Source organism: Leuciscus leuciscus, assembly GCF_965113295.1.
Source record: "Leuciscus leuciscus genome assembly, chromosome: 3".
NCBI lineage: Eukaryota > Metazoa > Chordata > Actinopteri > Cypriniformes > Leuciscidae > Leuciscus > Leuciscus leuciscus.
Genome location: NC_138727.1, coordinates 4,236,685 through 4,261,464, shown reverse-complemented (window position 1 = coordinate 4,261,464; position 24,780 = coordinate 4,236,685). Strand labels below are relative to the sequence as shown.

The 24,780-nt window shown below is 38.1% G+C and overlaps 1 protein-coding gene and 1 long non-coding RNA gene across 2 annotated transcripts in view; both read left to right on the top strand.

The window, feature by feature from the left end:
- Positions 1-1,059: 1,059 nt before the first annotated feature.
- On the top strand, positions 1,060-4,663 carry LOC309494296. The gene is made up of 2 exons (XR_014204285.1): positions 1,060-2,141; positions 3,497-4,663. It is a non-coding gene; the product is annotated as an uncharacterized lncRNA (long non-coding RNA).
- A 2,141-nt stretch (positions 4,664-6,804) lies between these two features.
- gpc5a (glypican 5a) overlaps positions 6,805-24,780 on the top strand; it is a 195,539-nt gene continuing 177,563 nt past the window's right edge. Inside the window, exons 1-2 of the mRNA XM_082163830.1 lie at positions 6,805-7,211; positions 15,977-16,138. Of these exons, the coding sequence (XP_082019956.1) occupies positions 7,061-7,211; positions 15,977-16,138 (313 nt within the window). The 5' untranslated portion in view covers positions 6,805-7,060. The remainder of the gene's footprint in view (positions 7,212-15,976; positions 16,139-24,780) is intronic.

The window sequence follows — 24,780 nt, the reverse complement described above, 5'->3', positions numbered from 1 at the left end:
ATATAATCATGCAATGAACTGAAAACAACAAACAAACAATGGGGGTACGAAAGTGATCCAGGGTCGTAAAAACAAATATTATTTTTACATTAAAAAAACGGTAACACTTTACAATAAGGTTCATTAGTTAACATTAGTATTAAGTAACATGAACTAACAATGAGCAATACATTTGTTACAGTATTTATTAATCTTTGTTAATGTTAGTTAATAAAAATACAACTGTTCATAGTTAGTTCATGTTAGTTCACAGTGCATTAACTAATGTTAACAAATACAACCTTTGATTTTAATAACGTATTAGTAAATGATGAAATTAGTGTGAACTAAGATTAATACATGCTGAAAAAGTATTGTTCATTCTTAGTTCATGTTAACTAATGTTAACTAATGAACCTTATTGTAAAGTGTTACCAAAAAAACATTTAAAAAAACAGTAACAGGTTTCATTAATTAACTACATTAGTTACTAATAATGAACTGCACTTCTACAGCATTTATTAATCTTTGTTCATGTTTTTCAACATATTTTCCGATTTCAACTTTTAATACATTAATACAATCAAAAGTTACACTTGTTAATTCACCGTGAACTAACATGATCAGCTGTTAATGTTGAGAAAGGTTAATAAATACTGTAATAAATGTATCGCTCATTGTTAGTTAATACAATGTTTACTAATTAATCCGAATTGTAAAGTTTTTATTATTTACATTTAATTGTTATGTATACAATGGTGTAATGCTCCTTATTTCATCAACTGAAAATATTACCAATAATCATGGAGTTTGTAAAGGAGAGGAAAAGTTATATTCTTTACTCAATATGTGTTATTAATATATTTTTATGATTCACTTTTAACAAATAAAATAATAACTTTATGTAGGATGTATATTGTTATATTAAAAATGTCCTCACTCTTTGATAATCGTGCATTCACTGATATCTAAGGCATTGATCTATAATTTAACATTGATTTATTTATAATAAACATAATTCAATGCACTGATTTCTGAATATAATTTCATCTGATCAACTGAAGATAACAATACTCATGATAAGGAGAGGAAAAGTTATATTCTTTACTCAATACATTTTATTAACATTTTTGTTTGTGATTAAATTTTTAAACAAATCCTGTGCATATATGTATTATTATATTACAAAATGTCCTCACTCTTTGAAAATTGTGCGTTCACCGATATCTAAGGCATTGATTTAGCATTGATTTATAATAAACATAATTGAATGCACTGATTTCTAATTTCATGCTATGAATATAATTTCGCCATCAACTGAAAATAACCAATAATCATGGAGTTTATAATAAATATAATGTAACGCACGGATTTCTGAATATAATTTCATCTGATCAACTGAAGATAACAATAATCATGATAAGGCAAAGTTATATTCTTTACTCAATACATTTTATTAACATCTTTCTGTGATTCACTTTTTTTTATCTTATGTATATATTTTAATCTTATTGTTACATTAAAAATGTCCTCACTCTTTGAAAATTGTGCGTTCACTGATATCCAAGGCATTGATCTATAATTTAACATTGATTTATAATAAATAGTATGATATATGTGCCTTTATCATAATCAAAAAGTTATTTCTCTCCTACTTATTATTATTATTTACATTATTTAAATTGAAACATTTCATCTGTACATTGAAACGTCGCTTTTTTTTTTCGCTTTTCAGTTTTGACTATGATTTTCGTTACTATTATTATTGTTATTATTTATTGCATGACTAATAAGGACATCTAAACGGCCATGCCTGTTTCCTTTTCTTTTTCTTACGCCAATGCTTTCTTTTCGATTGGTTGGAGGACTAAAGATCGGAAGTAGTTTATTTATGCTAATGAAGGAGTTGGGGGTTGTAGATATTTACGTTCAACGGGAGCCGCCCTTCATTCACCCACATGGTTCACGGCAGGTCGCGTTCGCGCCACTTTTGCATTTTTACTATGATCAAGAAAGTCGTTTTAGGAGAAGTTTCATTTCGCTTTGCACGCGCGCGTTGCAGTCGATCGCGGTCCTACTTTTAAGTTTACGCACCAGTTTCGCAGATTTGTCCAGAACAGTGGCTGTAAACGGCAAGTGAGTGAAGATGGTGGATTTCACTGGTGAGTGTCTTACTGTGCGTTATTGACTAGGAACCTGTTGTTAATTTTTTCTCGCTTCTAGTCTCACAAACTCAATCGCGTTTTCCCGCTTAAACGCATGCGAGATGATTTCCGCGCATGATTTCGTAACTCGGCTATTGCAAGCGGCGACGGTGGTGAGACAAACAATGTAGTAAGTGGCGCATGGTAGTCCTCTCCACCTCCATAGTTGTGGAGAATGTGGGAGATTTGAAAAGCATGCTTGCTGCAATGCAACTACCAACTATTTTATTTCACCGCACGCCTGCGCGATGTGCTATAATTCGCATCATTAATACGCGTTCGCGTAGTGGAATGCGAATTAAGTTGTTTTTAGACTTGTAGAGTGATGTTTTCTCGTTCTGTTGCGCGTGCGAGTTAAAGTGCCTCCAGAACAAAGCAGTAGCACATGGGGGGATGCGTAGGCCGCGCGCGCTCAGGCTAGCTTAGCAACAGCGCGCGGGACAAAAACACCCCTCTTTGTGCGATTGCGTTCTGGTTTAAGTTTAAGATTGCGTGTGAAATGTTGTTAAAATTGATTAAAGTTAATTCGATTGTTGATTTTTAATCAAGAGAAGTTTTAACAGGGAATGGATGGAGCTAGCCTGGTTTTAACTGCTAACTTGGCTAGTTTCACTTCGTGTAAATAACACGAACACCTTTTTTTGGGTTGACGTTAAAACATTTCGTTGTTTTTTTATATTTATTGAATTCGTGTTTAAGGCAGAATCCTAGCCAGCTACCTTAGCATTAGCTGCTATTGCTGTCCTCAATATCGATTTTACGCGAAATCAACAGCGCGCCACTTTATTTCCCAACCCCGTTTTGTTGTTTATACCTGTTTGACACATGGAACTTATTATTTGTTGTCTATCATAGTAGTTTTTATGCGAAGAATTATCCGGTTCGTGAACTCAACGGCGCCATGTTAGTGCAGATTGTTTCGGGTTGGGGGGAGGGGGTGATCGGGTAGCGTCTCACTGCGCATGCGTCATACCGTCCGACGGCGCGCGCGGTCCGCAGGCTGCGCAATTCTATCACTCGCTCAACTCTAGTTATCATAACTTGGGAAATTGATTGAGAAATGCACCTTCTAAAACGGAGGGAGCGAAGTAGGTAATGATGGTTTGGTGGAGTTGGCTTTTTTAAAAGAGTGATACACCGTCAAAGTTGGATATGCATAGTACCGCAGTGCCCGTGTGACATGTGCTTTGCCATGAGGCCCTCGCTCTTGTAGTACTAGCCTATAGAAAGTCAATCCCATTTACTAGTTTTCTCTTTTGAATCTGAATTATAATGCAGGTAATTGACTAATTCAATTATTTCTCCTCTCTCAGAAGCCTCAAGAAAGATGGGGGGAGTAGTTCTCCGCAAGTTCTCTGGAGACTTTCATCCATGGGACTTTCTTGATGTGAAATGTGGTTGATGTCAGTGTATTGTCAAAGTGCTTACAGTGCAGGTAGTATTATGTAATATCTACTGCAGTGGAGGCACTTCTAGCAATACACCTGGCCATTAACTTTGCCCTCCTTCCAAGCACCCTTCCTCCACCAAGACGCCATACCCAACCATGGTAAAAAATGTCCCCAACAGGCTCAACCCATTGTTTGAGTAGTAAAAATAACCCAGTGTTTTGAGTATAACGGCTTTGTGCTAAGGTGCATCTAGTGCAGATAGTGAAGTAGACTAGCACCTACTGCCCTAAGTGCTCCTTCTGGCACGAGGGACTGTGACTTGCATCCATATATTTGAATTAAGGCATTTTTACACCCCTTTTTTTTCTTTTTTGGTGCAGTTCTCTGCTAGTTTTGCATAGTTGCACTACAAGAAAACGGGAGTTGTGCAAATCTATGCAAAACTGATGGTGGCCTGCTGCTTCTCCACGTTTCCCAATTTTGATTTGAAATCTTGAGAGGAAATCTTATTTTCTTTGTTTTCTTGTAAATAAAAACCTGCCAATGCTGTCATTGTGTTAGTTTCAGCAGTGCTAAAGTGCTTATAGTGCAGGTAGTATTTCTGTCATCTACTGCAGTGTGAGCACTTGAAGTACTTCTAGCTAAATGCATCTGGGATCTGAAGACTTTTTTTTGCAAGCACTCCCAGGGTCTTTCTATAACTCTCTCTCTGTAACTTTGCTGGACCCTGGTTAGTTTTGCTGGTTTGCATTCAGCTTATAAGATGGCGCTGTGCAAATCCATGCAAAACTGACTGTGGCAGCACACATCCGAGAACCACTTTTGGAGCCGTTTGGTCCCTTTCTGCACAGGTTGGGATTGGTAGCAATGCTGTGTTTGGAAGGTATTGCACTTGTCCCGGCCTGTAGAGGATTGAGGAGATTGTACCCCACAAGTATGTTTTTGCTGTTGTTGGAAGTTCCAACATGCATGTGTACACAAACATGTATGAATTTGTATTCAATTGATTGAGTTTTGAACTTGTTAGACTTCAAATGCTGTGATTTTTTTTTTTTAAATGACACATGTTCAATAAAAGATAAAGAGGTGCATTGTCTTGCTGTTGTCTTTATTCTATTATGTTCTCACTAGCTTTTACACTTTCACAGCATGCAAGATTGTAAAGGTGTGACTTCCAGGCTGGTAATTAACCCTAATTTACTATGTGATTGGGTTGGTATTGACTTGGCTTACACTGGACCAACATGAACGGATAAATTCAACCCTGTTGTCTATCAGCAGATCATTCGATTTGTTAAATCCAATTATAGAAATGCAGAGTAAGCCAAGTTATCCGGCATCCCTCTTAGCAAACCTGCTTAATGCAGAGGTGTGGTCTGAATGCCTATTTATTGTTGGGTGCATACATAAATACACTTTATTTTGAGGTTATTGCAAGGGTTGTGTGCAAGATGCATTTCCTATGCATGGTTTGGGTTGATGAGAAATGCGTAACGTCTACATAAAGTAACCATTATTTACTGTGCATTTCTAATGGGACATTGCCATGGCGTCCAGCTACTGTGCAGTTTCGTGTGGCCCACTATAAGATGAGCAGTACTTTCATTTAAAAAACACGTTCTCTGAGTTTAAAAGGCATTTGATTATCCACAGGGAAGTATAACATGTCTTAAGTATTCCAAGCCTTTAAATCTGCCTGATCAGTTTCTCTGATGATGAGGATGGTCTGTATGTAAAGCTTAAATCACAATGGACTTAACTCAGATTATCATTAAAGGGATAGTTCACCCCAAAATTAAAATGTTGTCATTCACTCACCTTCATATCGTTCCAAGCCTGTATGAGTTTTTTCTTCTGTTGAACCACAAAATATATTTAGACAATCTTGGTAACCAGACATTTGATGGTAGGCATTGATGACTTCCGTAGTATGTTTTTCCTTCGTCAACTGTTACTGACATTCTTCAAAATATCATCATTTGTGTTCAACAGGAGAAAAAAAACCCCTCAAACTCAGATTTGGGATATCTTGAGCATAAGTAAATTACTATTTTCATTTGAGGTGAACTATCCCTTTAACAGGCCCCGTTCTCGGAAATGAGGTATGGCCTTTTCCCTGGTGAAACTGAAAGGAATAAGGTTGTAGTTCTTTAGGAAGGAAGAGCACGTGAGTAACTGTCCATATGTATTATTATTTTTATATTCATATAAACTTGATACCAAACTCAAACCAGAGTTATTAAACTAGTGTCAGTGCTTGTCCAGTAGATGGCTCTATTGCAACCCATTTGAGGGACTTGCACTTCTCTGGGGATTTTTTATTTCCAGTAATTCATCTATTTCCAGTGTACTTTATAGTCTTGGCAAGCTATTTGATCAAGCTTTCTATTAACAGCCCTCAAACTTAATTAAAACTAAACATGAAACTGTCTACACAATTTTACAGAATCACCTATCATTTGAAGAGGATCTATTTTTAATGTTGTAATGGTTGTTAGGACGCCCCTATAGCGCAGTAACAATAATTATGTGTTTGTAGTTCTACAATAACGTGATTAATATTGACAGTTATGTCAATGTATTGACCTTTTTTTTATATTTACGAGTTTCTCAGAAGTGTAAGTCGTCATAGTTGTGTAAACTTGAGATAATATATTAAATATATTTGTTCGTGTTCCCATTTGCTCAAATAGCAAAAGAAAAACACCAAAACCGTGTTTTCACAACTTTCTAAAGAGGAAAAACATATAAAGAGATTTATAACGTAGGTCAGAAGAAAGATGTTAATTTTACTCATTCCACTGTATTAGACACACACACACACACACACACACACACACACACACACACACACACACACACACACACACACACATATAGCCTACATATAGGCTATAATTTTTTTTTTGTAATTTGGTGCAAATATAATAATACAAAGTAGCCTATAGCCTAGTATTATAAATGTGCATAGCTGCTGATGCTATGGTTACCACCTCAAGCAAAGGCGATTTATGTTTGCGAGCTTTAGCGCAACTTTATTTTATTATTATTATTATTATTATTTTTTTTAATTCTTAAGAATAGTTTTGTCTTAATCACGGGTCATAGTTATGAAAATGTTGCGACACGACAAAACTATATAGGCTAGTAGGCTACGCTCCTTAAAGCTTTCGATTCTGTAGCATAGCCGACTACTTGTACGCTTCGTTGATCGCGCAGTATCTTCTCTTCTTCTCTTCTACACTAATGATTCCGCCCATTCTCTCTTGACAGCTCCGTCTTTCACCAACACACTCAGTGCGCTCGTGTTGAAGGTCCAGCGCGAGACCCTCCCCAAGAGACATGCACAATCTGTTGAATATATACATTCACCTAAAATCACTGCTGGGTTTATTAAACAAGTTTTCCGAGATCTAAACGACACGCCTGCGTTTCTAATTTTGTTTTTCACCCGAACGGACAAACTCTTGTGTTCGGACTGTGGAGATGGAGATGCGTGATGTTTTGGTTTATGCCTTTTTAGCGGTTTTCATCGGTCCATGTCGGGGGACGTTAATGAACTGCGATGAAGTGCGTAAAGTTTTTCAACTCAAGCAAATCGGACCTGTAAAATCACTACCTGACACACCGATAACAGGTAAGATCTGACCGACTTTGACATGATGCGCCTCTGATTTTGTGTCAATTCGTTTTTGTTCCTTTCCACACACTGTGAAGCTGATCACCATTCCCTAAACAGTCTTTAAACGCTTTATGTTGTCATTTTTATAATTCAAAGATTTACAGCAGATTTAGAGTTTTAAACATTTATTTTTCTGGAAGAATCGCAGATCGTTTTTTGTTATGCGGTTAACGCATGTCTTTGCTCCATTTTAAAAAAGCCAAACCAGTCAGGTAAACTCATAAAGTTTACGCGTTTTTGGTTATGCGGAAGTCTTAACGCTTTTGAAATGTAACAAAAATTCAGCTACTCTGAATTAAAAGTGAAACTGGTTGTCACCTCAGGGAGGAAACTTTCCACTGGTTTAGGTATCACGAACGCGTAAAAGATCTGAATACTGTTATAGACTACACTCCGCGATGTCGACCCAACATAATTCATCTCTTGATAACCTATATGGACTTCAAATGACGCTTTCAAGACGTTTTAGACTCAATGCTATAGCCGTGGGGCGCGTTTACCGGCTTTAGAAGTTTGAGCTGTAAATAATCATCGTCTCGAAAGACTGACTGACGCACATTACTTTACTTTTCACATACACTTTACAAATAATGAATGGTGTCTCATTGAGTAGTTCTTCTAACAGCTTAAGGCAAGACACTCCAGGTGGATAGGGTACAACAAATCATTAACTAGCCTACTAGATATCACCATACTTCCCCAGTTGATTGATTCCATGAAGAATTGCAACAAAAAAAAAAGGAATAAAATGTATAAAATCAGGCAGATAATTTGAACAAACCCCTCTGTAAAAACCTTCAGAATATAGATAGGAATACAACTGTTTGGTGTATGTATTGTAAAGCTCCTGAAGTGGATATTTCATGGCTCAGTGCAGGAGAACATACTCATTTTGAGCAAACAGCCTTTAAAGATATGTACTGTAATTGAAATATACAGACACAAATAGATAATGGGCCATCAAATATCCACTTAAAGTGTATTTGGGATGTTGTCTTTCCACTAATCTGAAAAAACAAGTTATGAAAAGCCAAACATCTCAAAATTGACAGATGCATGAAAAAACAGCGTTTTTGTCTGTAGTGTCTCACCTTAAACTGTAGCCTACTTCCCCCGAAAGACACACATTTGCACATAAAAAACACATTTACTAAAACAAATTGGAAGTAGATCATCTGAAATTGGCTGGAAGATTATGCAGTCGCTGCTTTTAAGTTTTCAGGATTTGTATGCGACTTATCCTGTTAGGGAAATTGAGATAAATGGCCGTATGGAAATATTTCCTTGAGTAAGCTAATATTTAGCTGTTGGTATACGCACAAGCAAAGATGAAACTGAGTTGAGACTAAAGGGTTGTCATCACCCTCAGACTGAGATTTAAAGGGATAGTTCACCCAAAAAAAAAAGAAAATTCTGTCATCGTTTACTCATGCGGTTCCAAACCTGAATGAGTTTCTTTCTTCTGCTAAACACAAAAGAAAAAGTTGATGGTAGCCATTAATTCCATAGTTATTTCCCCCCTCAATGTCTACCGTCAACTTTCTGATTACCAACATTCTTCAAAATATCTTCTCGAACGAAACTCATACATATTTGGAAGAACTTGAGGGTGAGCAAATAATGAGAGAGTGTTCGTTTTTTGGTGAACTATCCCTTTAAAATCAGTTCCTCAAATCACTCCTCGAGATCAGGTATACTAATCTCAGTGTACTTCAGAAAAGCTCATGCCACTTGACTGCAAAATACAACCATAATTAGTTGCAAATGCACTGTTTGGTTTAAACAGCTGTCATGTAAATCTCTCAGGACTGTTTGGTTTGTGACCTCCGAGTCTGTTGAATGGTCTTTGTCAGGTTGTTTGGATAATCGTCCCATTTTGCTATATTGCTCTTCTGATCTGAAACTAGTTTTGTGACCTCTCTAATAATGGACGGTGAGGGTCTTGCTCATATCCAAAGGAAAGGGCTTTAACCAGTTTGACAAACTTTGCTGGGTTAATGGATGCTAAGTGGCTTGAGGAGAACAGCTTGTACACTGTTTCCCACAGAGTTCATCAAATGGAGCGCACTTCAAAGTGCTGCTTGGAAGAGGTTGCTTCTGAGTTTTACAGGAATTTAGAGCTGTGGTTTGCTATTAAACTTTTGCACAACTCCAGGAAAGGTGTTTACGCATTGCTCATCCTGAACTTCAGGGGTTTTGGTTGGGAACAGTTAATAACAGAAGTTATTTATCATGTTCAGTTTTACTTTCATATGAAATGATATATGATTAGATAAATCAGTATTTTGTGCATTTAAAAGCCTCTTTTTTGCCGCATTGGTCCACAAGTTGATGTCTTGACATGCGCCACAAGTTCAAGTGTCATCTTGTTTAAAGCGGGGTCTGTTTCTCTATAGCTTTTCAGTAACTTGCAGAATAATGTAACTCTTCCTACATTGGTTTCTGTCTTTAAATCATTTTGTTCGGTCATTTCCTAATCTTTTTGGAAAAAAAGTTGATTTTTTAGATTATTCAGTTAATGTGGATTTAGGTTAGCTTTTCTTTGGGTTCAGTAGAGATCATTTTGCCTAGATTTATCACCGGTTTAGAGAAAACATTAATAAATTCATTGTTATAGGCATATTGTTGAATTCAATTATACTTGTATATTTATAGCAGGTGCATGGTGTCATGCTTTCTCTTCTGCTCATCATGATAAATGTGCAGTGACTGTAATGTAATCCATGACAGACTACGTTTGACCTTGTTGGAGGTGTTTGTTCATCATCATATGTGACCCTGGATGCAGTCACGAGTCGCACGGGTATATTTGTGGCAATAGCCAACAATACATTGTACGGGTCAAAATCATCGATTTTTCTTTTATGCCAAAAATCATTAGGATATTAAGTAAAGATCATGTTCCATGAAGATAGTCAATTTCCTTCCGTAAATATATAAAACATTTATTTTTGTGAGTGAATGCAACACAATCGCGAACATAAATTAACAATTTTAAAGGCGATTTTCTCAATGTTTCGATTTTTTGCACCCTCAGATTCCAGAATAGTTGTATCTCGCCCAAATATTGTCCTATCCTAACAAACCATACGTCAAATGGAAAGCTTATGTATTCAGCTTTCAGATGACGCATACATCTCAATAAAAAAAAAAAAAAATTGACCCATGTGACTGATTTTGTGGTCCAGTGTCACATTTCTACAACCCAATAGGTGTGCGTCAACAAAACTTTAGATGGACTTGCATCCTGCCTTTTTTTGCCATCTTTCCCATCACCCCACTTTTCCCTTCAGTTTTCATGTAATTAAGCAATGTGTTCAAAGCACTCTATTTTTATGAGTTTACTTGACCGGTTTGGTTTTATTAAAATGGAGCAAAGAATAAACAAGACATTCTTGAAGGTCATGCTTTTATTGCAGATTTCGAAATGCTGCTGGAACTTTCTTCTCTTTGCTTCCGATGTTAGTAGCGATGCAAACTGTTTGACGTCCAGCAAGTTTCCAGGCCAGTTATATCCCACACAACATGACCCCTTGTGAGGGCTAAGGTCCTCAAACATCAAATAAACTGACCACCATAGTGGGTGGGTGAGTGAATAAAAACGTAAAAATAGTCACATTGACATTTAAATGATTCCTCAAAGGTGGTTATTTCTGTACATTAACATTACTCCAGCAGTGGCATGCATTCCAGACATTTTTCTTGTTAACTAGGCCTATAGCTGTTGTAATCCTAAGGCCGTGGTCAGAGAAGCTTGTAAAAAGCACTGACCGTCTTTTCTAAATGACGCTTTTCATTGCTTCGCTCAGACCCCTGAAGCAAACACACTTTCTGTCTGCTAGCAAAGCCTCACGTTGCATTGTCTATGATTTGATCATTGTTTTTTGTTGTAATTCCTCCATAACGCCTTCATGTAAGAAAGTGCTGGGGATGTAAGGGCTTCTAAGAAGCATGAACTTGAGAGTATTTTCTCTTATTTGAGTATTGTATTTGAATTGTCAATGTATGGCCCTGTTTACACCTGGTATTAAGATGCGTTTTGGTCGATCGGATCACAAGTGGACGAGGCAGACACATACACCTAGTGTTTTAATCCGTCTCTTTTGTCCACTTTCAAACAATTCTGTCCTGCTTTCTTGGGTTTTTTACATATTTTATTTTTATTTTTACACAACCGGAGACGACGGAAAAACACACAGAGAGCATCAGCTTTCGTTTGTGTTCTGACAGCCACAAGACCAGCCGAACGCTGTGAGTGTGTGTTAGAAATCAGGAATGGTGAGAGAACATTGTGCTTGGTACATTTTTTGTCTTAAAACCAAACTTGGGTCTCAGCCAATAAAGTTTAAATCCTGTCTGGCTAGAGCGTTTCCCATAATGTTTAGCTCAGTAGACGGAGAGTAGACAGTCTTTTAATGAGATAAGTGTTTACTCTACGAAAGCAATCCGGTCGAATGTGGTCTTGGAAGTGGTCAAAAGTGGACAAGCTCAAAACGTTTTAGATCCCGTTTACACCTGTATTTAGCATCGTCCACTTTTGGTCGACCCAAACGCATCTTATACCAGGTGTAAGCAGGACCTATAGTAGCCTGGGTTTCCCCATGCTGCCTTGAGCGCAGCGCAATTTTATTCACGCTGCTAGGCAGCCTGGATTCCATGGACCAGATTTTCGCCTCAGCGAGGGGACCAATCACAGAACGGGGAGGGAGCAGCAAGACGATGACGATGACGTTGACGACGTCTATGAGACACACCGAAGCAGTTTGTTTATATCTATGGATCCAACATGGCAGCAGACGCGAAGTTACCTTTCCATGCAGCCTTAGATAGTGTTCTAAGTAGTTTAGTCTTCTTCAGCCATCGTCTTCTTCCTCAACGAATTTCTGTCGCTCTACATACGTCATCTGGTATAATTGAAACGATTGGCAATGAGGTACGTACAGGCGCATTTGATAGACATTCGTAGCGCCCAATAAACGGCTCTGGGCATTCGTAAACCACGCCTCAAATACGAGAAAATGAACATGTGGTTCCCAGACCACGTCTCAATGAGAAAGAGGTCTGACGTTAGCCAGGCTAGACCCTATTGGCTCATTGGAAACAATTTTTTTTGCAAAACTCCAAAAACGTACCTTTATTCTTTTTTCAGCTGACATTTACATTAGGGGCAGTAAAACACGTACAACTTTTTTTTACTTTTCATGCAAATTCTGATTATGGGGCAGATTATAGTTTAATGAAGACTTATTTTCATCTGCTTCTTTGCACAAATCTATGTCATTGCCTCAATACACTTTTACCATATTGCATGATTTGTAAACGTTTGTATCACACAACCAGCTCCATTTGAATGTTTTTTTCAGTACACTTGCGCAGTAGCTCACCTACAGCACTTCATTTACGAGTCACAATAAAAAGAAGCTCTAAGACTTGTAGAAACAAGCTGGCATGATTGCTTCAGCAAATGTGTTTTTATATCGTTTGCTTTTGCTAACTCTTATCGGTCAGGCTGTATGCTAATTTCACTGGACATTTCCCTTTTGAAAGTGTCGCGAAACATGCATGAAGAAGCCTTGTAATATCATCTTGGAGATATATTGCCACAGGTGTGCGTTTTTCCCCCTGAGCCCGAGTTGAGAGTTTTACTTGCAGCGAAGTGATTTGATTCGAACAATTCCCAAATCTCACAGCCTGTTGGATCATGTGAAACCGGGGCAAAAAAAGACGGGTGTAAAGTTCACAGTTGGATGGATTTATTCTCTCAGGTGACTACACTGAAACATCTAGCAGGTTGTGAGTGGGAAATAAACACTTCCTGGGGCGCTTTCATTTCGCTCCAGCGAGACAGAGATGAATTCCTTTCCTCACGCCATCTCCTTTGCATCTTGCTCAGGAACTCACAACATTGCTTCACGGCGTGGTGATAGTGTCTTTGGCAACACTTGGCTCGTCCCGGCACGTCCCGTGCTGTTTTCCTAGAGCCATAGCCCCCCTAGGCGCTGTCATTTGCATTGACCTTTTTGGGAGAAAAAGTTTGTTTTCTTATGTAGAGATGGAAAGTTATTTTGTCGGATCTCAGTGGAATAAGAGTTTTGATGTTAGAGATATCAAGCCCTTTCATCCTCCCCACCCCGCTGGCTTGCTGCAGCTTGCTTAAATGTGGAGTTTTGTGGCCACCCGGTGGGAGTGTGTGTCTGATAATGGTCCTTAACACGAGTGGATTTGTGAACGTTTGTAGGTCATGTATGTTTGTGATGTCTCTTGTTATGTCAGTTTGGACTTTATTGTCGATGCTGCATAAATCGCCCTGTGAAGGGACAAGAAAAAAAAAAAAAATGCTCTAATTTCTTTTTGTTTTTTGTTTGTTTGTGTTTGCTCATACAAAACTCTCTGCCACAATTCTGATTGCCTGGATATTGCTTTGCTATGATGTTGCTCATAGTCAGAAACTGGTCGAGGTGTCTGTGATATTTTGGTTTAAATTTACATGGACCCTAAGAATTTCTTTTCTTTTCTTTATTTTTACATTTACTTGTATCCCTTTTATAAACAATTTTTTTTTTTTTATGAAGCCAGGTGTAAATCATGACACTTTGGGAAAATAACAGCACACCTCTCCTCAAGTGATAGTTTTTGAAATATATATTTTATTAGACAGAAAAATCAGTTTTTCCTGCAAGTCTAGTGAGGAAGTTTGTTTTAGGTTAGTAATTTGTTCAAATAGTAAAACAAAATGAACTATTAACTACGACTTTTGCCTCAAACTCCTAATTACTGCTTAAAGGGATACTCCACTTTAAAATGAAAATTCTGTCATCATATACTCACCCTCATGTTGTTTCAATCCTTTATGAATTTCTTTCTTCTGCTGAACAGAAAGGAAGATATTTAGAAGAAGAGTATATATTTTTTCCTACTATGGAAGTCAATGAGACCAGAAACTGTCTGGTTACTGACATTCTTCTAAATATCTTCCTTTCTGTTCAGCAGAAGAAAGAAATTCATACAGGTTTGAAACAACATGAGGGTGAGTATATGATGACAGAATTTTCATTTTAAAGTGGAGTATCCCTTTAATAATAGTTAGTAGGGGGAGGGGATACGCCGCTCTACAGTAATTTGAAAGTGATTGCAGTACCAGTTTTGGCCACAATCTTACATAGGGTTCCTTTAAATACACAGGCAAACAAGCTAAACAAGATGACAAGGGGGTGTTGCTAATAAGAAACACCTGGGGAGACTAATCAACATAACGGGGAACATAACTGCGTTCCAGTCCACTTTTAGACACGCACTTGCGAACTTCCCTAAGCACTTCTCCTCGGGGGAATCCCTGCCTCCATTTTGAAGTGCCTCGTTCCTTCGATTTTGATCGAGGGAGCGAGTCTACTTCATATGTACACTTCAGGCACCTATATGTCCCACAATGCAGTACGATTGTGACGTCACCACAGATCTCGTCTAATCACCACCACAACAAACAACTCTATGATATATTAATGATATATTTTTTTTAATTTAAAACAACCCAAACACGCCTATATACATTTGGATGCTACATTAAACAAACTCTTAAAGGGGAATTTTCCATAGCTGATTCCAAGTGATCGAGTCCTTAGGACGTTCCAGTTCAGCCCACCGCAGTTTCCACCAGTAGTGGGCACTCGTGCAACGTAAGCAGTGACGTACATCCGAGTGAACGAGATGGAGGGAAGTTAGCGAGTGAAGGGCATGACAATTTTGGACTGGAATGCAACCCTGGGACAAGACAGAGGAACACAGATGTGAATCATGACAGTAAGGTAGTTTAGGTATTGGGTGGGATTAAAGCAGCACTCAGTAGCTTCGGGACTTCTTCGCTGTATTCTCGCTTTTTGCTCGCAGGTTTCTCTCTAGAGCTCCCCCCACAGCTTCGGAATAGATATTTGACAACACTGTCGTAAAAACTCGTTGGTGATTCTCAGACACCAGAGGCTATAGATCAACGACATCAAAGCAGATGGGACATTCTTTAAAACGTCTTCTTCATTCGGGTTCGGACAGCGTGAGGGAGCGCAATAATGACAGCATTTTAGCAGATTTCTTTTGGCCGTAAAGCAATTGTTTACATCGCGAGACCTGATATCACGCGAGACTTCCTGACGCAGCGGCCGGCGGCCCGCCGGCTCAAAGTTGCAAGTGCGTATTTTCCGCTCACGGGCACCAGGGGGGTGCGAAACGACCACCATTCAACCCGAAATAAGTAATATAACCATTCCAATGACTCCGAAGCTGTTCAGTTAAGGTAAAAAAAGTTACTTAGTTCACCTTTAAGGTAGTTCACCCCAAAAAAAAAAACCAAAAAAAAAATGTCCATTACTTACTGCCCCTCAAGTTTTTTCAAACCTGAATGAATTTCTTTCTTCTGTTGGACACAAAAGAAGATATTTTAAAGAATGTTGGTCACAGTTGTTGGACCCCATTGACTTCCATAGTAGGAAAAAACATACTATGGAAGTCAATTTACAGATTGTTCTGTAAATATATTTACATTTTTACTGAATCTTTCCTGGTCTGATAGTTTTTTATCTGTAAAAATGACAGCATTTATTTGAACAGTGTGATAAATATTATGATGCTTGCCCTCATAAGTACCGGTACCAACTATCTAAGGATCATTTCATACGACTTAAATGCACATTACCACCATAATCCTAAACTTTGTCCGTTTATCCCAACAGGTTCAGACCTCCAGGTTTGTTTATCAAAAAATGTAACGTGCTGCACTAAGAAGATGGAGGAGCGTTACCAGGTGGCGGCACGACGGGACATCCAGAACCTTCTCCAGACATCCAGCTCAAGTCTGAAGTTCCTCATCTCACGCAATGTGGCTGCTTTTCAAGGTCAGTGCATTGATTTTAGAGACTAACACTGGTATATTGTCTGCAACTCTCAGTAAACGGTTCCTGAATTCTCTCACCACATGTTGTGTGTTATTCTTTAGTGCTTATGATGAGAAATCCGAAAGATCGGTTGTACAGTTTATCCTACACCTAAGAGTCACTTCATGCTTGGCAGGGTCGAGTGCTGTTGTTTGGTATGATGTCAGTTTGATTCCAGACATTTTACTGTTGTACAGTAAAGCATTACAGCTGTATACTTTTCCCTGAGACCCACAATATGTGATTTAGTTCCCTGGTGGCTCTCCAAGGGCTTAATTCTGCTGCTTTTCAGTACATTTCAGGTTTTCCAGTGTTCATTTAAGGTTTTTCAATGAATGGCTTCCTTGATGAGCTGTACACCAAGATGCTTGTTTTGAGGCCTTAATGAAACCCTTCACAGCTTCATAATGTTAGGTCATAGGAGCCTACGCACCTTTGCGGAGGAGGAGGGTATCCTTCATTTTGAACCAAATGACAAACCCCGGATAACCTGTAATCACCCATAAGTGCTGATGCAAGAAGATGCACCGATCCTGACAAAAACCTCTCTATGTCGTCTACAGCGTATTCTCAGCAGAGCCTCTCGCTCAGGTTTCACAAAGGTGGTTAGTCAGTCAGTGTGTAGCTAGACGCTCATGATGGGTCGGCTCATTGTGAGTGTGTGGAGTTCTTGGATTGCTGCAAATGTGCCAGGAGAGTGAAGATTAAGAGTCTCCATTACAGTAAAAGTGAAGTGTCACTTTTTATGCTGACTTTGAGAGTCACAAAGGTTTTTGTTTTTGAGCGAGCGAGGTGATGCTTTATAATATATCTTAATCAGCTGATACTGATAGGTTGTCATTGATAACCAATGCAATTGTCATCATTATAAATCTGTACTTGCCTACAAAAGGCAAATAAATATAGCAACAGCAAATGCAGAAAATGGTTTTTAACTATGGTTACTGATATACTTCTCAAACAGCTGTGCATTTCATCTAAGGATGCGCCGATATGAGAATTTTGGCCAATACCGATTACCGATGATTCTTTATATTTGAATGCCGATAACCGATATATTGGCCGATAAACCTAAAATCCAAATTTTTATATGATTTTTGAGAGCCTGATACAAAAACAAAAGTCTCAACATTAAAAGCCATGTCCCAAACACACAATTATGATTTTCTCGTTATAGTTTTATTTAGCAGATATGACAGACTTGAGCTGCATAACCATATTTTCCTTTTTTTTTAAAGTGATTTCAATCATATTTCAAGCAATTCAAAACCATCAGTGTGCATCTGAAGAGTCTCAGCTGAAGGAAATAATACATTATTTATCATCTTTAATATATCTGCCAAATTTTCTTACTGGGCCGATAACATTAAAAATGAACCGATATCGGCCGATACCGATATGGTGGATCACTAATTTCATCCCATGTTTTTATGTAAAATTATCCTTTTGACTTTCGTCTTTGCATTTCTCTTGCGTTACTGAGTTGTGACTGACAGTTCAAACGCATGTGTAGACACGCTTCTGTTTACTGCCTACTTTCCTAGACAACATTACTGTGAGAGTTTCCCTCACCATCGAGACTATATCATCAAACCAAACCTCTTGCATTATTTCGCTTGTGGTTCAGGGCCCTTTTTTTTATTTTTATCTCAACGCAAGACCTGTTATATCACATCATTTGGAAGAATGGTATTCAGGTGGCAGTTACCATAAAAACATTTTGCACGTTTTGTTGGGCGTAGACTCGGGGAGAGCCCTGATGGTGTCTAATCACAAGACTCATTTTATGAGATTAGGCCCATATTACAGGGCCCAGTCCCAGCCTCCTGCTGTCTAACTAGCTATTACCTCGTTGCCTATGAAACTGAACGCTGTTGTCTTAGAACAGGCATGAACACAAGGGATGAAACACAGCTGTACACAAAATGTTTGAGATAGGGATGCAGAATGTAACATTAACCCTATTGATATTGCCAAATTTCAAATGTTCACCATTGGTCGAATTAGGCTAATATTGGAAGCAGACAATATTCTTTTAAAATGGCATGCAATTTAATGTATTCCTTTATTTCACAGTGTTCTATAAGGGAAAACACTGTAATACAAAAAAAACATGGTTTGAAACAGATGTGTTTGAAAATGTATATCAAATCAATTAGCCTGGGAAAACCCAGACAACTTCCGGCAAATTTAGATTTGCTCTGCAAGTAGTCTGGCAAAGAGCTCATTCAAGCCCATTTCTAATCCGTCGAAATCGCGGCACCAATCAGAAACGTTGGGGCGGGTTTTACACGATGACGATCGCTCTGATTGGTTTTAGGTCTATCCAATTGCGCCCAGAGGCATTTGAGCGACGTCCGTTGGTGAAGCGCAGCAACTTTTAAATGCATATTAAAATTGCAAACACATGAGGACAGAGTCCATGAAAGACCCACTGGCAGATGAACGTGCTGCAACATTTCTCTTCCGAAACGGTAGGAAATTAAATTCGATTTAATAGAGGATTTTAACTGTGACAAGATGATTGACAGGACAGTTTACGTGACAGGACGCACGCGACAGATCCGTCCGATAAAGATGACGGAGTAGTATGTCCCAAAGCTTGCCTACTTTTTTGCTACACATTCAAAAGTAAATACCTTTTCTTCACAAAAAGAGTACATACTTTTATGGCGTATAACTTAGGCGAATTGGGACGCAGCATATGGCTTTACACGATGACGATCGCTCTGATTGGTTTTAGGTCTATCCAATTGCGCCCAGAGGCATTTGAGCGACGTCCGTTGGTGACGCCTCTTTGGAAATGAGTTATTAATGAAGCTTTGCCAGACCATAACTCAGTTACTACTGAGAATGGTCTGGTTTTAACCAGGCTACAAATCAATCAAAATTCAGCCAAACACCTTTTTCTCAGCTTCACCGCATGTTTAGTACATTTGCCTTTGTGTATATTTACCCTATTGACTATTGTATTGGTTATCAATAATAAAAGGTTTTGTTGGAAATCCTCCCCATCCTGTTTTTATTTATATTTCTCTTTTTCCATGTGTTTTGCCCTCTTTAAACAACGAATGTGCAATATAGTGCAGCGCTGCAGAAATTACAGTGACATCTTGTTTTACTTGCTTTGCTTTTGGTGGTCCAGTGAAATGCGGGTTTCCCAATTTTATGAGGTTAGACAGAACCCATATTATGATGCTGTTGGTTTTTGAGGAAAATAAATAGTTCTGTCTTTGAAACAAATGGGCATCTTTTCCTAATTAAGCTTTAGTTTCTGTTGGAGATGTATTCAGTGTAGACGTTGGAAAGAGCTGATTGCTAGGAATTGGTCTTTCAACCATGGGATACTGTGAGAATGTAACCACAAGGTGATGGTCTGGTTACCTACATGACTTGTTTGCGTTTTAGACTATGTTATACTTGTTTCTACTTCCCCATTGTAAACCAGGCAGTCATGTGTGAACAGTGAGGGCCGTTTGTTTGCACAATTGTTACTGAAGCTGTGTAAAATTCCCTCTATAAAGGTGTACTGTTTGTCCCTGCGTACGTTAGATGTTAATATTACCCACCTGTTACCAACAAGTCTTGCAAAACTTGTGACAATTGAGCACATTTTCTCCTCTCCAAAATCAAACTAAAAAACAAACACCAATACGCATTACAGAAATGACAATTCTAGGGTGGTGGAAATGTGCTTAATTTCCATCGTGAATGAACAATAGGGCTTATTTTCTTCATGCATTTGTGATTTTGAGGTGAAATACAACCTTTTTTTTTTGTCATATTGCATGCAGATTCTTTGTGTGGTTGTTGTTTATCATCTTTTGAATTACGGGCTAAAAGTTGCAGGTCTTAGGATGGTGGTTTATTCCAATCTGGTAAGATTAATAGTTGTGGTTGCCATGGAACGATGGCAAACCTCTCTCGGAGTGAAAGAGAGTTGACCGGCGTCTCTCTCAGTGGGGGTATTTGCACATTGTGCGGCCAATGCGGAGACCCTTTACGAGTCGAGGTTAAAGACAAACACACTCCTGTGGAGCTGGAGTCGCGGCCTCTCAGTCGGCTGAAGGTTGCTTGTTGAAAAGGCCTTCGGGTAGACATTTTCCACTTTCATTTTCACCGTATTTTTGCTTTCCCTGCATTGCCAAATGACATCAAAGTGAGCTCTGCTTCAGTGGAGAGCTGATGCGTTCGGCAGGTGATGCCGAAAACAGCAATCTGTTTCGAGACGGAGGCTGAGATAAGAGGGCAAGATGTTTTTCTTAAGAGTGCCTCACTAGTGAGAGCGAAATTGCACTGTTGAGTGAGCAAAATACCTGGAAGCCACTTGTTGAAAGAGTATTCGAGTAGGCATATTTTTTAAAGTTGAGTGAGAAAAATTGCCAGAATTTTGTGAAGAAGAAGCCTCTGGCTTGTTCAGTTTGACTCAAAGCAAATCACATGGAAAAGTGTGAATCATCATTTTGGGAGTTTTTTTTTACTGCACAGTTATTGATGTTTTGGGGTTTTGTAACATGTTTTGAATTCCCTTAGTACCCATTGGAAATATATTACAAACGAGAGTTTTTTAATCTAATTTTCCCCACTCTTAGAAATCAAAGATTGCACAGAGACTTTGTTTGTTCAGAGAGAAGTTGTTTACCATGCGAAAAAGTCCACGTATCGAGATCTCAGCAATGCCTCATTCTCAACTCAACTTCTTCCATTAGCAAACAATCTGAGCTGACTTCCACATTCATTTTCTAGCTCTGGACACTCTTAAAAATAAAGGTTCCTTATTGACATGGTTGTCCATGACAAACCTTTAACAACCATTGAACTTTTCTTTTGCACAAAAGGTTCTTTAAATGTGTGAATTATTTAAATGAGGAATATTGTGACATGTTCGTTCCTGGAAGAAAAGTTAAGACTACAATGGAGGCGTTTCAGGGAGTTCAGAAACAGTGACACTGATATAGAGAATAACTCCTGCTCGAGGAACTTTGCAGACATTTTTCATGCTCAACAACAACATTACACACTAAAGAAAGTTGAAAATGTAAAAAAAAAATATTATTTATGTCTGTATTGCACTTATCTGAGCAGCAGTCATAATATTTGCCTTAGCCACCACCAGTAATAATTCAGTTCTGCAAATCATGCACTGATAACAAATTACATGAAAAGTCATGCACCAATGCAACAAATAATAATCCTAAACAAAATCAATTTACATTTAAAGTGCGACTTATTCAAACTCCCTCTCCATATTTCACAGTGAATATTCAAAGCGGAGGCTGATATCTGCATACTGTAATGCTGATGACAAGGTCAAGGACAAGATAGGTCAACTGGCAGTCGACAGACCCGGCTTATTTAATCACAAATAACTCATACAGTCAGTGTTCATGTCACACCGGGGTGGACGAGTTGAAAGGAAGGACTAAAGTGCCCATTTGTTAGACACAAAACATGCAATTATGCATTTTTATTTGATACAGATGGAGACAAGGCCATGATTCATCAACCTCACAGTGAATTAAATTAAACCATCACCAACCAACAAAACAGAGTCACCGCGTACAGATAATAGCCTATTGTGCAAATATGGAGAGACAAAGGAACGTCTCCAACAAACTACCCCAAAATGTTATAATTCAGATGTTGTTCTTTCGGCTCAAGACTAAATAGAGCTCTCAGTTGTGTTTAATTAGCAGAGTAAGGCGTCACTGTAATGTGTTTGTAAAAAAAAAAAAAAAAAAAAAAAATTATACATTTGGTTAGGAATTTTTCACGTGCTAAACAACATATATGAATAAGACCTCAAAGCCCTTCATAAATCATTCATAATATGTATACATTATAATTTCTGGATTTATACATTTGACAGATTGCAACTGCTTGTAAAGAACTTTACATTAAACCAAAATGTATTGAAAAAAAAAAAAAGCTTTCCTTTTAAATTGTGCATCTGTGGCACTTGGACAACAGGATGAAAGATGCAAAGCCTGTCAATTTATTCAACCGTCACAGGCCGCTTTGAGCCCATGAAACACGTTATATGCATGACTTGTATTTCCGAATGTCTCCTGGTTTAACTTGCATTGCGGTCCCTTAAATCCTCTTTGTGATTCAGGAAGTCATCTTGGCAGGATTGAACGTCCCTCCGTGCCTTCCATGCTTATGTGGCCATACGCATTTTCTGGGACTTTTTGACTGATTGTTCTCAATAGCAGGAAGATACAATGCCACATGGGTGGTAGTAGTGTACGCTGTGATGGGCTCAGTTTAGGACACAGATTGACATTCCCTGGAGACTATGGAGGATGTGATCGGAATTTCTTTATCTGACATTTTGGACAACTACCTAAAGTTTCAGGAGTGACGACCGCATTTTAACTCACTACAGAAAATGTGATTGACCATAGCATCGTTCTGGCATCTCATGCGTTTACTATTTTTAACCAAAGTAATATATCGTAAATACGAGTGGGAAGCTGTACCAATCTGTACGATTTTGGGAGAAACATGGCGGAATACCACAATACTTATTGGCAATAATCAGTGACACTGTCAGGTTTTTTTTTTTTTTTTTTACAACAAAATAAGCAAATTCCCTGCACAAAATATAATAACATTGTTATATAGCAATATAATATGTAACAATAAAGTTTACAATGGCTTCATAAATGAATAAACAAACTTTAAAAAGCAAAACACACCTGATGCACATTCTTTGTTCTTAATTTTCTAGAAGTATAGTGTAAAACTGCGTAGTTCATTAAGAGAAGGTTCCCCGCCATCTTGCTCCAACAAAAGTGGAGGCTAGTTACTTTTTACCATGGTAGTGAGGAGCAATGTGTGGATTTTCCTGTGGTTAACATGATCCAAATACGATGGACGACCACATTTTTTCCTATAAAATTTTACCCTTTAAAAATTAGGTTACATTTTGGTAACTCTTTATTTTACAGTGTCCTTGTTACATATGTTACATATACTTATAATAACAGTAAATTATGCATAATTACATGCAACTAAACCTCAACCAAATCCTAATCCTACCCTAACCCTATAGTAAGTACATGTAGTTGCTTAATATTACTGAGTACTTAAATATATAATTACACTGTAACAATAACACCTTAAAATAAAGTGTAACCTACATTATTTTATTCTTTTTTTTTACAGATGCTCCTGTTTTTGTTAAAATGCATCCCAACTCAAGCTACTGCTACTGAAAACTCAAGCTTGGCAATTTTAACATATAAAGAGAAAACATGTACTATACATTTGTGAAATGTTCACCTGTTTGGCAAGTGTTTGACATTTTCTGATGATAAAACCACAGTTAACTGTCTGGTTTCTACAACTTTCACTCAGGAGCAAAAATCTGCCTTTAAACTGGAAAGAAATAAAGATTTGACGTTTATCGTGATAATTATCAATATCGACTGATCTGAAAAGTTGTATCGTGATAACTTTTGACCATATCGCCCAGCCCTACTAGCAACATGAAAAAAATATATAATACATAAATAAATAAATAACGCCCTATATGAACCTCTCCATCCATCCAAACTTTCTGGTCTGGCTTTCTCAAGCTAACTTCAAAGTTTGTCTTAAGGGACTTTTTTTAATATCTGTTGTACAAACAGTGCAATTTTAGATGGCTTTTCCCATGCACATGATGTTCTTGCTCTCCCAACAGGACACCAGTGGCATCCTTGCATTTAGAGAATTACTGTCACGCCATTTGCACGAAAAAAAAAAAAGTCCCCAGCATTCCTCTCATGAACCTGCTCGTGATTTACTGTAGGCTTCAGGCAAATGAACCTAGACCAACCTCTCCGTACCCAACCGTTCACTAATCAGAACCTGTCACTGGAGTGAGTAACAAAGGCAGCTTAATGAAAACAAAATGTCTCTGTTTGAGATGGCTTCCTGGTAAAGGACTCTGGTTAGAGGGCAAAGACATGCTTTTGTGTCCCATTACCACTGCTGTGTGGTCTTTCGGTGCATTTTTGCCTCCTTTAACTCATGAATCAGAGATTGAGGTCGCACCAGGCCAAGTGGCCCTCATGCCCCGATGAAGTGCCATTCACCGTCAACCTTATTAAAATTCCCCAATCCCTGTAGGCTTTGCCCAATTTAGCATTTGGATATTGAAACCTGAACTTGGCTCATTCTGTGTCCCCTTAAGGGACTTAAGCTGCAATTATTTGGTAAGTAAACAAACACTGGAAATGAGCAGATGCATGCGTATGGATGTCTCAGAATTTGATTTGTTCTGTTAACTGGGAAATATGAGCTCTTTTTCACATTATTAAAATAATAGAGTTGTCATTAATATTCTGGATAGGAAGAACATCCAGTCCGAGTGATGAGATCGTATTGTTCTCTATCATGCAATTGAATTGAAATCAAATGGATTTGTAAAGTATTAATGAAATTAGTTTAAAGCGGATCAAAGCTATAGTGCATATATTAATGCATCTAATAAATACTTAGAACATATCTGAATATTTTTTACTTTTCAATGGAATTGCATGACAGGATACAGTTATATACACAACATGTCCCCATGGAAATAGAAAATTAAGGCATTACAACTCAGGAAGTGA